At 46.4% G+C, this 15114-nt stretch overlaps 1 protein-coding gene across 1 annotated transcript in view; it reads left to right on the top strand.

The window, feature by feature from the left end:
* The window catches only part of SH3BP5 (SH3 domain binding protein 5), a 119724-nt gene that overhangs the window by 90733 nt on the left and 13877 nt on the right, over positions 1-15114 (top strand). The window contains exon 4 of the mRNA XM_075315214.1: positions 12099-12263. Coding sequence (XP_075171329.1) covers positions 12099-12263 — 165 coding nt within the window. The remainder of the gene's footprint in view (positions 1-12098; positions 12264-15114) is intronic.

Raw genomic sequence — 15114 nt, 5'->3', positions numbered from 1 at the left:
GCCGGGCCCTCCCCCCCTTGGGGGAGACCGCCGCTGCCGGGAGCTGCACGCCTGCTCTGGGTGACCAGGCGGGGACCGCAGGGCCCCCGCCGTCACCCCCACGTACCGACGCCTCCCGGGCATCCGTCGCACCATGCTCGCCTGCCCTGGTGCCGGACCCCTTGCTGGCTGCAGCCCCCCACCCCCCCCCCCCTCCACCCGCGGGGGGGGGGTAACGCTGGCCTCCGTCCTCGCCGGGCGCTCTCCTGGCCAGGAGCCGCCGCATCCAGCCCTCCTGGGCCCCATGAAAGCCTCTGTCCGCTGGGCCCTCCGCGGCCGGGAGCTGCAACCTGATCTCGGTGACCAAGCAGGAACTGCAGGGCCCCTGCCGTCACCCCCACTCACCGACGCTTCCTGGGCACCCGTCGCCCCAGGCCCGCCTGCCCTGGTGCCGGACCCACCACTGGCTGCAGCTCCGCGGCCCCCCCCCCGCCTTCCGCGAGGGGTAAAGCTGGCCTCTGTCACCGCCGGGCGCTCTCCCCGTCCGGGAGCCGCCGCATCCAGCAATCCAGGCCGCGGCTCGGACCGGAAGTAGGCCGCAGCCAAGCCACGCCCCCCTCCCGGCTGCCGTGGCCCGGACGGAGATTCCTCCCGCGGCCGGAGCAGCAGCTGAGTACTGCCCTGCCCACGTCTTACCGCGGAGGGTCCCCGAAGGGGCTCTCGCATCTCCTCCTCGCTCCCCCCGCACACGGCAAGTACCTGAGATATGAGGGAGGGGGGACGCCGCCCGCAGCTGACAGGGGAGCGAGGGGAAAGTGCCAACGGGTTAACCCCCAGCAGCCAAGACGTGGGACCGCGCTGCCAGGGGCCCGTGCACTGCCATGATGAATCCGCTGCTCCCGGGTAGCAGCCATCCTGTCGCACGCCCGGATCGTTCCATATCCGGAAGTCTGGTGATGTGAGGGGCTGGGGAACCTCCATCATGACGTCCTTGTACAGATCTTTGTGTCCTTCTAAATACTCCCACTCCTCCATGGAGAAATAGAAGGTGACGTCCTGACACCTTATAGGAACCTCTCCAGTCAGATCGTTCCATATCCGGAAGTCAAGAGAGAGGGGGTAAGTCAAAGTCCTTTACTTACACCCCTCAACTGTCCCACCTCTTCCTCCAGGGAACTCCTCCTACCCACCAATCCCTTTACTCTGCCTTATAAACAAACCATTCCTGTTTCCATTAACCCCATCACTCCTTCCCTTCCCTCTAGTCATGTCGCCCCTCCACCCTATGGGTTCCATGGCTTTCTCATTTGCTTTCTACAAGGTTCGAGTCGGCTTTATGTCTAAGGATCTAGGCATTCAATTCCTCCGAACACTGGCTCAGTGATCCTGACTAAAAAGAACACAAGTTGAATATGGCTGTGATTGCCACATTTACTCCTATGAACCAAACGTTTGTTGTATTTGTATAGTGGTTTTACATTCAGTGATACATTATATACGATGTTTGGGACTGGTTTTCCTGTGCAGTATTACATTGAGCCTATTATATATTCACACTGCAGTCTTTTACACCTGAAACTGTAACACGGGGGAGGGGTGAGAGTCGTCTAATGAAGCACAAGATTAATTTCAATGCAGCGCATTCCTGTTATTTTTAGATCAGCCACTTCCTTTTTTTTTTAAACATCTGAGAGACCCATTAAGCTGGATTTGTCGCTGCAGAAAATATGGAGCTGGCATAATCATCGTGACATTAAGCACGTTCTCCTCTGATATTGGCACAGTTTTCAGGATGACTTCTGATTAGGTTGTGTTTAAACACTGAACAGTTGGGGTGGGGAACACATGATTTCAGCACATCCTTCTACGTGTAGAGCATTAGTATTTCTTAACGTCTGCATGTAAAAGATAGAATTTAGAGAATAGAGGAAGATCTGTGCTGACAAGTGTAACCCCTATCTATAGAGGTGACTAGGACAGCCCCTGTGCAAGAGCAAAATGTGGGCCCTTTGCACAATTCCAAATAATTTGGATGTGGAATAGGATCTCCTTACTACTTGGGCCGCTGTGCAGCTGCCTAGGGTGCGCCGGTGCTTTCTGACCCAGACTCTTGTAACAGCGAGCACATAAATGACTATATAAAAAAAAAAGCACACCAAATTGCGTGGGGTGTTGAGAGGGTCCTGCTACATACACTTACCATTAAATTGGAACCTACAAAAAATTGCCTAAGCTGCAGAGCCACGTGACCAACCAATTCTGTTAACATATTCCCCAAAAACTTTCTATAGAGATATGATATGATATATATAAATTACCACAATCAATATGGTAAATCAGGTTAACAAAAATCAAAGAGGGAGTATATAAAATTATTGTTCATACATGGCAATAAAGCTCATGAATAGATGTCAGCTATATTAATATATTAAACACCTCAGTTGTAAAAGTTATTTAACTAAAGTATAGATGCAAATTATTAAAAATAATAAAATCCAGAGAACACACTACTAAAGGAGGACCAGCATGGGCACATTTCTACAGGACATGGACAAGGATGGGCACATAAACACAGGATGAGGATAAGGATGGGCACATTACTACAGGGAACAAGGATGGGCACATTACTCCAGGATGGGGACATTATTACAAGAGGACCAGGACAGACTAATTCCTACAAGAAGAGGATAAGCATGAGCATATTACTTACAATATAGGGACAATGATGGCCACATTACTACAAGGGGACCAGCATGGGCACATTACTACAGGATGGGGACAAGAATGAGGCACATTACTACAGGATCAGAATGGGGCACATTACTATAGGATTAGGATCAGGATGCTGAACATTACTACAGGATGGGACGATTACTACAAGATGTTGGCTAAAATTACTAAATGGTGCTTGTTAAACAATCTCTTACAAGAAGGGGACAAAATGTGTAAAAAAAACAAAAAAAAACCCCCACCCACTTTTCTTGAACACTAAAAATGCTATTTCATATATCAACTAAAAAAACCAAAATAGTGCACATTTGTTATTGCCACATCCGTAATGTCTTAAGCTATAAAACTGTACCATAACCATACGATAAATGTCTTTTAAAGAAATAAAATAAACTAGCAAAAAATGTTCAGAAATAGTGATACAAAGGTGTATAGAAAAAAAAAATACATGGTATCACTAAAAATGTCACTTTATTCTGCAAACAAGGCGGCCCCCAGATAAATTTTTTTTTTTGTGTGTGGCCCATGTACCGATAGCGTTTGAGACCCCTGCTCTAATTAACGCCACACAGTCACTATGATGCATTTTTTGGTGCAGTTTGTGGCCCAAATCTGCATGGCTCTTTATGCCAGCTACGCCAGCAAAGTCAATTAGAATTCTGAAGAGCTGTGCGCACGATGCTTATTTATTTTCATTTATTTATTTATTTATTTTTTTTAACTTTCAGATTTCGTGCAGAAAATAAACTGCAGCATGTCAATTGTTGGTGTATTATTTCATTATTTTTTTTTTTTTCTTTTTCAGCACTTCCACCCATTGACATCATTAAAAAACCCAGCATGGCACAAAAACAGATGCGTTTTTTTTGTGTGTTTTTCTGCCAGAAGGGGCAGATTTTAATGCAGAAAATTTCTGCATCAAATCTGCAGCGTGCACACATTACCCTTACTCTTAGGCTTAGGGTTCACTAGAGCTTCGCAGGTTGCCACTGGAATCCTCTTCCCTCCTTCATGACGACCTCACGGGGCTGGTGGAGGTTCGAGACCTTACGCTCCTCCACATTCAGTTTGAAGATTCCCTGCAGATGCTCAATAGAGTATTGGTCTAGAGACATGGCCAGTCCAGCAACTTTATCCTCAGTTTCTTTAGCAAGGCAGTGGTGGTCTTTGTGGTATGTTTGGGGGTCGTCATAGTGTTAGAATACTGCCTTCCAGTCCAGTTTTCAAAAGGAGGGGATCATGCTTAGCTTCAGGAAGTCACAGTACATGTTGGCATTCATAGATCTCTCAATGAACTGTAGCTCCGCACGGTCATCAGCACTCATGCAGCCCCAAACCATGATGCTCCCACCACCATGCTTGACTTTGGGAAGGACACACTATTTTTGTACTTCTCACCTGGTTGGTTGTCGCCACACATGCTTGATACCGTGTGATCTGATGAGTCCAAATAAACTTGTTCGGTTCACAGAACGTGGTTCCCATAATCCATATCCTTAGTTTGATTAAGACAAGCAGACTATTTGTGAGCTTTCTTGTGCATCATCTTTAGAAGAGGCTTCCTTCTGGGATGACAGATGTGCAGAACAATTTGATGTAGTGTGCAGCATATGGTCTGAGCACTGACAGGTCGACCAACGACCCCTTTTAACCTCTGCAGCAATGCTGGTAGCTCTCATACGTCTATTCTGAAAAGACCACCTCTGGATATGACGCTGAGCACGTACACCCAACTCCTTTGGTCGACCATGGCGATGCGTGTTTTGAGTGCAACCGGCCTTGTTAAACCGCTGCATGATCTTGGCCATCTTGCTGCAGCTCTGTTTTATGCTGTTGGCAATATTCTTATAGCCTAGGTCATCTCTATGTAGAGAAACTATTTATTTTTTCAGATTGTCAGGGAATTCTTTGCCATGAGGTGCCATGTAGAACTTCCAGTAACCAGTATGAGAGAGTGTGTGAGTGATAACACCAAATGTAACACACGTGCTCCCCATTGACACCTGAGACCTTGTAACACTTGAGTCCGCATGACACCTGGGAAAAAAATAGCTAATTGTGCACAATTTGTCCATTTTCTCTTAGGGGTGTACTCCACTTTTGTTGCCAGCAGTTTAGACATTGCTGTGTGTTTGAGTTAAGAGGACACACCAAATTCACACTGTTATACAAGCGGTACACTGACTATGGTACATTGCATCAGTCTCATATCTTCTGTACTCTTATTAAAACATTTAATAAAATATTTACAAAAATGTGAGGGGTGTAATCATTTTTGTGATATACTGTACATACAGCCCTGCAAAAATTATGCAAGGAGTTGAACAATATATTTGTCACATCGATAGCTTACCCTGTCTCCCTGAAATAAGACAGTCTTTTTATTTATTTTTTTTTTGGCTCGAAAAAAGTGCTAGGTCTTATCCCCCCTCAAAAAAAAAAAATGGAGATCCACCTTCCCAGGATGGTCATATTTACCAGACACCGGGTTTCTGCGTGGCTCCCAAGTCCTCCTGTGATCTCCGGTGGGCGCTTCCAGCAGATATGCTCCACGCCGTCCTCCAATCCTTCTGACACACGCACTGCACGCACGCCCACACACACCACGTTCGGAGATACCACTTGCTTCCAGCCAGGAGGGGACTCTGCTCTCCTGTCTCTGATGCGTTCCACCGCAGGGTCCTCAATGTGTTCCACCTGCAGGTCCTGGCACTGCACAGCAGGTCCTTATGCCACCCTGAAGCATTCAATATCGGTGTGTGTGCGTGTGTGTGTGCGTGTGTGTGTGCGTGTGTGTGTGTGTGTGTGTGTGTTAGTAATCTGATGTGTGTTTGTTTGTTTTTTTGTGATCTGATGTGTGTGGGTGTGCATTCTGCCGCAGGTCCTTGGTGCGTTACACTGCTCCCAGTCGGTGTCTGGTGAATATGATTGTGGGGTCTTCGGTCTTCTTTCTTTTGGGGGGTATCTGCTTTTTATAATGAAGTGTGCTGCAGCATTTTTTAACTTTTTTAGCTGCATGAGCACTTATTATTGAATCAAGACTAGGTCTTATTTTAGGGGTAGGGCTTGTATTTAAGCCTTGCCGAAAACTCCTGCTAGGTCTTATTTTTGGGGAAACACTGTAGCAGTCACTACATCTTAATCGTGTTTAATCAGGCACTGATCACTCAGGCAAAATAGGTGTGTGTGTGTATATAATATTAGATAGATGTGTGTCTGGATTGTACTCCACAGTATGCGCCTGATGTGCTATTTTGCCATTGTTTTTTCAAAGGGCGAAATAGTTGGAGGCTTTGAGCTATATTCATATCCCCAGCATATTTATCATAAGTGACGTCCTTTTATATGTATGTGCAATAATTATGTATACCCCCATTTGATCAATAACATTATTTACTGTTGTCACAAACCACCGGGGGGGTCACTCAGAAATCCCCCGCGCTGGCTACCAGTACGTCACAATCGGGGGGTAACAAGTGGGGGTCACCCCTCCTTTATACCTCCCGACCGACAGACAGAGCACGTGACGCGCTCTCTAGCGCCCCTCTTATAGTCAGGCCAATTATGGAATTGCCCGACCATAAGCAAGGAGGCCGCTATACTACTTATGCCGATTATTGAAGGGTCCCCGGTGAGAGTAAGGTATATATTCCCCCGACCTCCGCGGGCGGAATATATAAAATCTCCCCGAATCTCACTGGCCTCCCCACAATAATCCTTGGCACAATTCGCTGCCACCAACCGATTTACGGTAACTATTAGCCGAACACACAGACGTGGGATTCAAGATCGAGATAACAGAACAGCCCAAGATTAATTATATAATTTAATCAGCCTAAAGCACACTAGAACTACAATATATACAATAGGGAATCTACAGAATATACATATGTCAGAGTACAGTTACAGATAAAGCATGGTTTACAAACAGGCATACACAGTTCCAGCAGTTACCTTGTTGCGTCTGGCCACAGGGGGGCGCTGTACCCAGGTTTCTAGGATCCTTCCCACAGATGTTTCCTACACGTGCCCCCAGCGAAAAGAACACTGGAAAATGGCCGAAGTAGGGTTATCAACCTGGGCCAATCCAGGTCCCCTCCTACCTTCGTGACCTCAGAGGGAGCACTGCTCCACCCCTGGCTGGAGTTATGGACAAAATCCACAACATGGAATATGGCCATAACTTGGCCTGGGAGCGTCGTAGGCGGACGCCAATGCTCTCATTGTGACAGTTATGAATTTAGCTACAGAATGAGGGGACTCATGACCTGTCTGCCAGTTCCCCATTGGCTGATATCACGCCTGGGGCATTTCCCAATGTCCTGCTCCCATAAAAAGGGTGTGCCGGCATCGTCCGCATGCGGAGACACCATTTTTATGGTTGCCATATTTATCGGAAATATGGCTTGCGAGATATGAACCATTTTTTTACTGGAGTCGTTCTGTCTGGCTATTTCCATAGCCTTGCTAACTAGCTAGCAGCCCCCACTACAGGGTCACGGCAGGGAGTCATCCTGTGTCCATTGTCCCCAAGCCACCTAATTTCCATATCACAGGACATGGCCATGGAGGTGTAAGTGGAACACTGAGAACAAGAAGGGAGGGGGCACTGCCAGGGAGTGATGAGGGATTATGACTGGAGTCATAATTCATCTTCATATCCCGGGATTTGCCTCACAACTGTATTTTTAATAGATTTTAATCTTGTAATTAATGCTACAATATACGGTAGATTATTTAATTTACATTTTGTTTGTGGTAGTTTTTATAGGTTTATATAGACATGGCATTAAGGTCCAGGAGCCTTGAGTTTCACCATGGATAAATATGCATAAATTTAGGGAAAAAATACCTTAGGGAGACACGATTCAGTAAAGATATAGACTTTAGAGTTTGTCCTGAGTTTTGTCAAAATTGCTGAGGTCTCTCAATGAATATCTTATAGCTAACACCTCCTTCTAGTGTGAAATAAATGGGCAGATGCTCCTGTGGATGAATTACATTAGTAAAGTGCTGGATATACAATGCTTTGAATGTGAGAATCTTCATGCATATCTGGATCAGATTGTGTGAGCACCCGCCATGTGCAGGCATTTATGCTATGCTTACACATGGAGAATTTCAAAGGAAGCTGCCAGCAGATAGGAAGGACGCGGATTTGCTCCTTTTGAGGAGTATTAATCCAAGTGCGGAATTGCGGCAGTTTACAGTGGACACCTTGTGGGAATATATATATCGTATGATATATAGACTATAGTCTATATATCATACGATTTTCTCTGTATTTATTCTTTTGTGTTATACACATAGATGCATTAGATATAACAGGAAACCGTAATTTTCAGCTCCACGTATAAGCAGTGTGCTTAAACTTCCAGATACCTTTGTTGTATTGATGTCTATGTTGTGACAGGAAGCGATCTATCTGTTCTGGTTCACTGGCCACCGTCTACTTTCAGTAATTGATATAGTTTAATGACCATGGCAGACACCGAAAACTGCTTTTATGTGCGAGCTTCATTTAGCTGAAGATTATCAGCTTGCATTTTGGAGGCCTTTTATCTTTAAAGGGAACCCAGCAGCATTCACAAGTGTGTGCCAAAATTCCTTGCCTAACCAGCCCTGTGTATGCCATTAAGTAAAATCAAAGTTTAAAAAAGGTATTTATGAAATGGGCTGTTTCTATGCTAATTAGGCCTTTGACTGGTAAAAGGGGCACTGTAGTCGTCCCCGTGAGTGTGATAATGATTTCCAAAAGCCAGCATCATCACAGCTCTTGGAAATCCTGTGCATGTACTTGGCTCATTTCAGCAGCATCAGTGCGTCTCTGAAGCCAGGTGTACGCTTCCCGGCTTCAGAGAGGCTCTCTGCGCATGATGTTAGTCCGATCATGCCCAGTGCGTCTCTGAAGCCAGCTGTACGCTTTCCATCTTCAGAGAGGCGCACTGCGCGTGATGTTAGTTCGATAATGCCCAGTGTGACTCTGAAGCCAGCTGTACGCTTTCCATCTTCAGAGAGGCGCACTGCGCGTGATGTTAGTTCGATAATGCCCAGTGTGACTCTGAAGCCAGGTATATGCTGCCTAGCTTCAGAGGTGCACTTACGCTGCTGAAATGATCCCCTTGCATACACAAGATTTCCAGCTGCTGCGATGACACCGGCTCTTGGAAATCATGTCCACAGCCCACAGGGGCGTGATAACATGGAAAGGGGGCTGACTAGTTTGGGGCAACAACGTCCCCATCTATTAGTCACGGGAACAGTGTACTTCTATAAATGTTTTCTGCAAACATTGACATTAGTGAGTAGAATTATACAGAGGCTGCCTAGGCAGGGAATTTTGGCATGCACATGTGGAGGGCATTGGGGACCTAACAGGTTCCCTTTTAACTACGTCATCAGTCTAAAGGGACAAGCCTACACTTGCTGCACCTTCCCACCCAAATTTCAAAAATAACAGGTGTTGCATAAAATCAGTCACTTTTTTTTGTCCAAAATCTGCAGGTATTAAAACTTGTACCCTTTTAATGGCAGAATGTTGGCATATAACTCGGCATAAATGCATATATGGAAATAAAGTAAAAGTAAATGTAAGATGATCAGGTGAATCCGATGAATAAAATCTTCATACCTTACTTGTACATGACCTAATAAAACTCCACGATGTTTTATTCAGTGATCAAGGGCGCATAGTGCCAGAAACGCGTGTGAATTGTAAATCTCCGTCACTATGGAGTTTTATTATGTTATGCGCAAATAAAAGTATGAAAATTGTATTCATCGGATTCACATAATCTTCTTACATTGTTCAGTCCATGGTCGTGGCTATCAACACTGGAGTCCGGCAATATACGGTATCAGTTGCAAGGTGGTGGTATGATGGGCTGCGTATGAGTCTTTGGCTTTGTGATCTTATTTTTGTTTCTATGGTAATGAATGTTGCATCACATGAAAGCCTTGTGTCTAATATATGTTTTCAAAATTTAGTGTTTGTTGCTTATGGAACTGTGTTCTATGTGTTAGGATGAACTCTTAATCAGAGATCACTAGTTGCCTACTGCCTAGCCTAATTGGTGTGGATCGAGGGCATGCTTGAAAAATGAGATCAAACACAGTCGGATATTCCTCTTTCCTCGACAGAAGTCAGCCCATGCTCTGCTTTATTACAACTGAGCTTGCTCTGATATAACCTTGCAAAGGGGCATGGTCAGCCCCACAGTGAGCATACTTGGATGTGTCCATTGGTCAGTGGGTTGAACAATGTGTTAGTCCATGAGCTGATTGGTGGGTGTCGTAGGTGGGTCTATGACGTCATCGGATGGATCCATGGTGATGGTGATGGGAGGGACGTCATCTGGTGGATCAATGCTGATGGTTTGGTCTGTGATGTCATCGGGGGCCATCTTTGCTTCCTCTGAAGAGTGACTGGCTTATGTATAGAGAATTGATTTAATTGCACACACTTCTCACAGTGCTCTATGTCCAGAGGTTAATTTAAGTATTTCATCTTATGGCTCTCCTCAACATACACACGTGGGAAAACAAAATGGTGGAGTCTTATGCGATATTCACAGCAACTGAGCAGAGGAGTAATAAAATTCTTGTTTTTGCAAAGAAAGACCGTGAAGGATATTCATGGTGGTATGTCGCAGACATTGGGGGATCAATGTCCTTCGTATTCCACAGTTAAGAAATGGGTTGCCAAATTTAAAACAGGCCACTTCAGCACCAATTAGGAATGTCCTGGACGACTGATAGTGGTTGTTCCGGAGATCGTCGATGTTGTGCACAACCTCATACTGGAGAATCAACGAATTTCATCTAAAGCAATAGCAGACATTATGGGGCTTTCCCATTAAAACGGTGGTTCACCCATATTTTTTGTTTAGTTCGATGATATATTGAGAAACAATGTTTCTCTCAAATACCTTATGTTGGCAATCGTGCCTGTGAGAGGCACTATTGCAGACCGTTGTTCCCTGCTCCGGTGACGTCACGTCAAGTTCCGCACACGTCACATCCCTGCGGCCAGCTGCAGTCTTCCTGACTCTCTGAGCTGTGGGCGGTGTTTCACCGCTTGTCGCAGCACAGCGCGTCTCCTGCTTGCAGTGTTCTGCTGTGAGGGAGCAGATGGGCTGTGACCTCAATAATAACCGCATGTAGTAATCCTTTTAACTTTGCCCAATGACCGCTACCATCAATCAGAATTTAACTTTTGTCTCTAAGCAGTTAATTTTCCCATCTCCGTCTGTGAGCGGCGCCACAATAACTCCGAGGCCGCAGGCTCGCTGTCTGGGTGTTATACTCTACACCGATCTCTCCTTCCCCTCCCAAATACAATCTCTCACCCACTCTTGTCGCCTACACCTGAAGAACCTCTCTAGAATCCTCCCCTTTCTCACCATGAAAGCTACAAAAACCCTCACCGTGGCCCTGATCCACTCTCGCCTTGACTACTGTAAGTCTCTCTTAATTGGCCTCCCCTAACTAGACTCTCTCCTCTGCAGTCCATCCTTAATTCAGCAGCCAGGGTCACCTACCTGGCTAACAATTACTCGGATGGTTCCGCTCTGTGCTGGTCATTGCACTGGCTGCCAATACATCATAGGATTCATTTTTAAATTGCTTACCCTTACCCACAAAGCTCTCCACAGTGCGGAACGTCCTACATTCTACTCTCCTCTCTATCACCCTACCCGTTCTCTACACGCTGCAAACGACTTTCGACTAACATCCACCGTAATTCGAATCTCCGACTCCCGTATCCAAGACTTCTTCTGAGCAGCACCAATCCTCTGGAATGCTCTACCCCAAGAAACTAGGACGAACCACAACTTACACAGCTTTAGATGTTCTCTAAAAACACATCTTTTTAGGGTGGCCTATCACCTCCCCTAATCGAAGTCAATTTTTATAAAGCCCGTCACCTACTTCTCAAACATCCGACTCGACCACATTGAAAAGCCTCACAAAGATTGGCTGGTGACCGGCTCACGCAGTCTTTATCCATCCCCCATTTCTCTGAGATGGCTGGACCGTAGGTGTAAATAAGCACTTCTACCTCATCCCATTGTAGACTGTAAGTGCTTTCGAACAGAGATGTCTTTATTTTTGCTTTTATTATTGTATTTTCTTTAACGGCTACTTATGACTGTTTGTATATGAACCTCTGAATTGTAAAGCGCTGTAGAACATGTTGGCGCCATGGAAATTATGATTATATTTTTAGAGTTTTATTTAAAAAATCGAGTTCTGACCTCAAATAATGAGCACAGAGTGTTTCTACCCTAAAGTGGTCTGATGTTAAAGGTTTACGTTTACTTTGAGGAAGATATGGTATAGCGTTTCTTGGGATTATTAATTAGTGATTTGTTTTTTTTCACACTCAGGCTCAGTTGGAAGCGCAGAAAGCAACACAAGATTTCCAACGGGCCACGGAGGTTCTTCGAGCAGCTAAGGAGACCATATCCCTCGCAGAACAGCGGTTGTTAGAAGATGACAAGCGGCAATTTGATTCTGCCTGGCAGGAGATGCTGAACCATGCCACGCAGCGGGTAGGCCCCAAACCACTGGCGTTTATTGTAGAACATATATTGTATGCCATCATTCAATAATTGGAGTTCTTTCAGTTGAAAACTTTGATTCTGTCTCACTCTTCACCTTCACCTTGGTGATCATTTATCAGAAAAGTGTTGACCTCATTTTATGATCTCAGGGCATAGACTGTTTTTGCAGATTTGTAGGACACAAAAATGAAATATTTCATGATAAATTATATTGTTGGAGGCTTACTTTGACACTGCTACATATTTTTTTTTTTTTAAGTTCTCGCTAGAGATGAGTGATTCTGAGGTTCAGTGTTGGTACTAAACACAGACTTTACAAAAAAAACCTGAGTTTGGGTCCGGAGTTTGGGTGCCTTACATATTCAAACCACTAGGCTGAGCGTCGCTGTGCTCGGGTACACTCTGTGCTCAGCCCAGTGCGAGCCGCTTGCAGTGTTTGATCGTCTCACACTGGGGGTAACAGCATGATCAGATGTAGTGTGCGCAAAAAAGGAAAAACCTCACCGTCCCTCCCCCGGAGGTGACCTGTTTATGGCTGGCTGCATGTGAGTGGAGACTGGAACTGTCCAATTAGTGACTCCCATTGGGGTTCAGGTCTAGTCTGGGTCCCAAACCAAACTTTATCTAAAGTCTGACTGAACCCACCGAACTAAACTTCCACAAGTTCACTTATCTCTACACCATCTCTATCATCTCAATGTTTTTCTTGAATAAAATGACCCTGGTCTTCTTGAGAATAATGTACCTAGCCCATTTCTGGGAGGCATTACACCAATGTAGCGACGCTAAAATACACAGCCATGTGCTGATATTTAGAGAAGGGCGTTGCTCCATAAGGAAAAACACTTTAAGGCACATAAAAAGGTTATGTGAAAAATGAAAACTGAAATTCACAATTTTCTTTTGAGGGTCAGATTTTGTTTTACACGATAATATGGAGGAGGTACGAAGCTGCATCACATAGAACTAGCTAGACCTACTGTAGAGAAGTCACACAAATGGAAGTGAAAATGATGTAATAATGTGGAAAGTTTTGTGGATATTTTATTTTTTTAATTGTATTTTTGTTGCTTTAAGTAATACTAACATATTCCAGAGCCATGTACATCTATTGTGCAGCCCATCGGGTTCAGTCACTGTTGTAAATTTTCTACTGTCCCCCACTTACTAGTTCCAGTGTTCATAGAAAGCCTGTTACCTTATCGGTGCGTTTTTGAAGCCTAGTAGGGAACGTCAGCCTTAGTCAGATTTGTACCTTAAACTCCTGTGGTTAAAAGAGAATGTCACCAGTGTTTTGCCGCCTAGTCTGAGAGCAGCATGATATAAAGACAAGATTCACTTGCTGCACTGCTTGCTGTAATTTTAACAAAATCACTGTGTGGCGCCCTGGACAAGCCAGGTTGTCACAGAACAACACCAACACACCCCACACTCCCGGTCAGGCACACCTAAGTCAGACAAAAACCCTTGTTGCTTTCCTCCAGGGGCTGATGTCCACACCAGGGGCTGGGCCAGGCGTTTGGTCCCGCCCACCGAGGAGTTCACAGTCCTGGAGGCGGGAAAAGTAGGAGTTGAGTTTTGGGAGTGAAAGTGAGAGGCAGGAAAGTGGTAGAGGAGCAGACAGAAGTTGGTCCGGGTGTGTGGCCCGGATGGAACAGCAAGGTTGGCAGATGGTGGTGACCGTCTGCAGGAGAGTCCTATTGGAGCTAGCCATAAGGACCGTGGACGGGCGGTGGCCCGGCGGTACCGGACCGGTACGCAAAGAGAAGCCAGCACCATCCGGCAGGGGCTTACGGACCCCGGCAAGGCTAGGAGTCGCCGTGAATTTGCCAAATCCGTTAGCTAAGGGAACCTCCTGGGTTTCCCAGCAGCCAAGTCCCGACAGAAGGCAACAGTCCAACCGAGAGAGGGAAACACAGTCACCGCCAAGGCTAAGGTTCCCAGGGCCATAGCCTGCGGGCAAAAGGGGCTCCTTCAGCAACCTTCAAGCTGGGGAGCGGGTTACCGGTGGGAACCCAATGGAACCGTACACACTACACAGGTGCAGGGAAAGGCAGTCACCATCAACCTGCCGGGAGGAGTAACACCGCAGCCGTCTGTGGGACCCGTCCATCCAGCCGTTTGTTTCACCGGAGACTGTGTATTCGTTACTGGCTGAGTGAGTACCACCGTGCCGTGCGGCACAGCGCTGCCCCCGCGACCCTGCACCTCACCAGGCCCCGTAACCCGCCTGCCATCCATCCCTACCCCCATCACCGGGCCCCGGGACAACCGACCCCCTACCCACGGAGGGAAGAACTAAGATCCAGGCTGCTCCCTGTCATCGCTCCCGGGATCCCCGTCCAGAGCAGCGGTGGTGTCACCAATCTCACCACAACCGTGGGTGGCGTCACGGACAATACCAAATCCCCACAATCAAACCCCCCTTTTCACTCATGGGTGAGGAGCGCCGCTCAAGTCCCCGGGATCCGGCCCACCGCTCGAGCCACCACCGAGCAGCAGCAGCCGGACCCGAGCAGTGGGAGAGCGCAGCGTCCCCTCCTCTGCCCGCGACAACTGTTTTATCAGCAGGAGATTATCACTAGAGGATGAAGAAATCTTCTGCCATGTAGCCCCCCGTATTAACGAGTTCTGTGTAACCATGCCCACACCACTGATTATTAAATTTCTGCCTATGCACAGTCCACACAGAAAGCTGTCAATCAGTGGTGTGAGCTAGGGTTAGACAGAGTTAAGCATTGAGAACTGCTAGATCTGCAGCAGATAACAATGATTTTATCTGAACTGCAACAAGCAGCCCAGTAAGTGATAAATCGCTGGAATCCGGGTCTCTGCCCCT

This window comes from Anomaloglossus baeobatrachus, chromosome 6, assembly GCF_048569485.1.
Source record: "Anomaloglossus baeobatrachus isolate aAnoBae1 chromosome 6, aAnoBae1.hap1, whole genome shotgun sequence".
Taxonomy (NCBI): domain Eukaryota; kingdom Metazoa; phylum Chordata; class Amphibia; order Anura; family Aromobatidae; genus Anomaloglossus; species Anomaloglossus baeobatrachus.
Note: the sequence above shows the minus strand (reverse complement) of the source record. Positions and strands in the feature narration are given on the sequence as shown.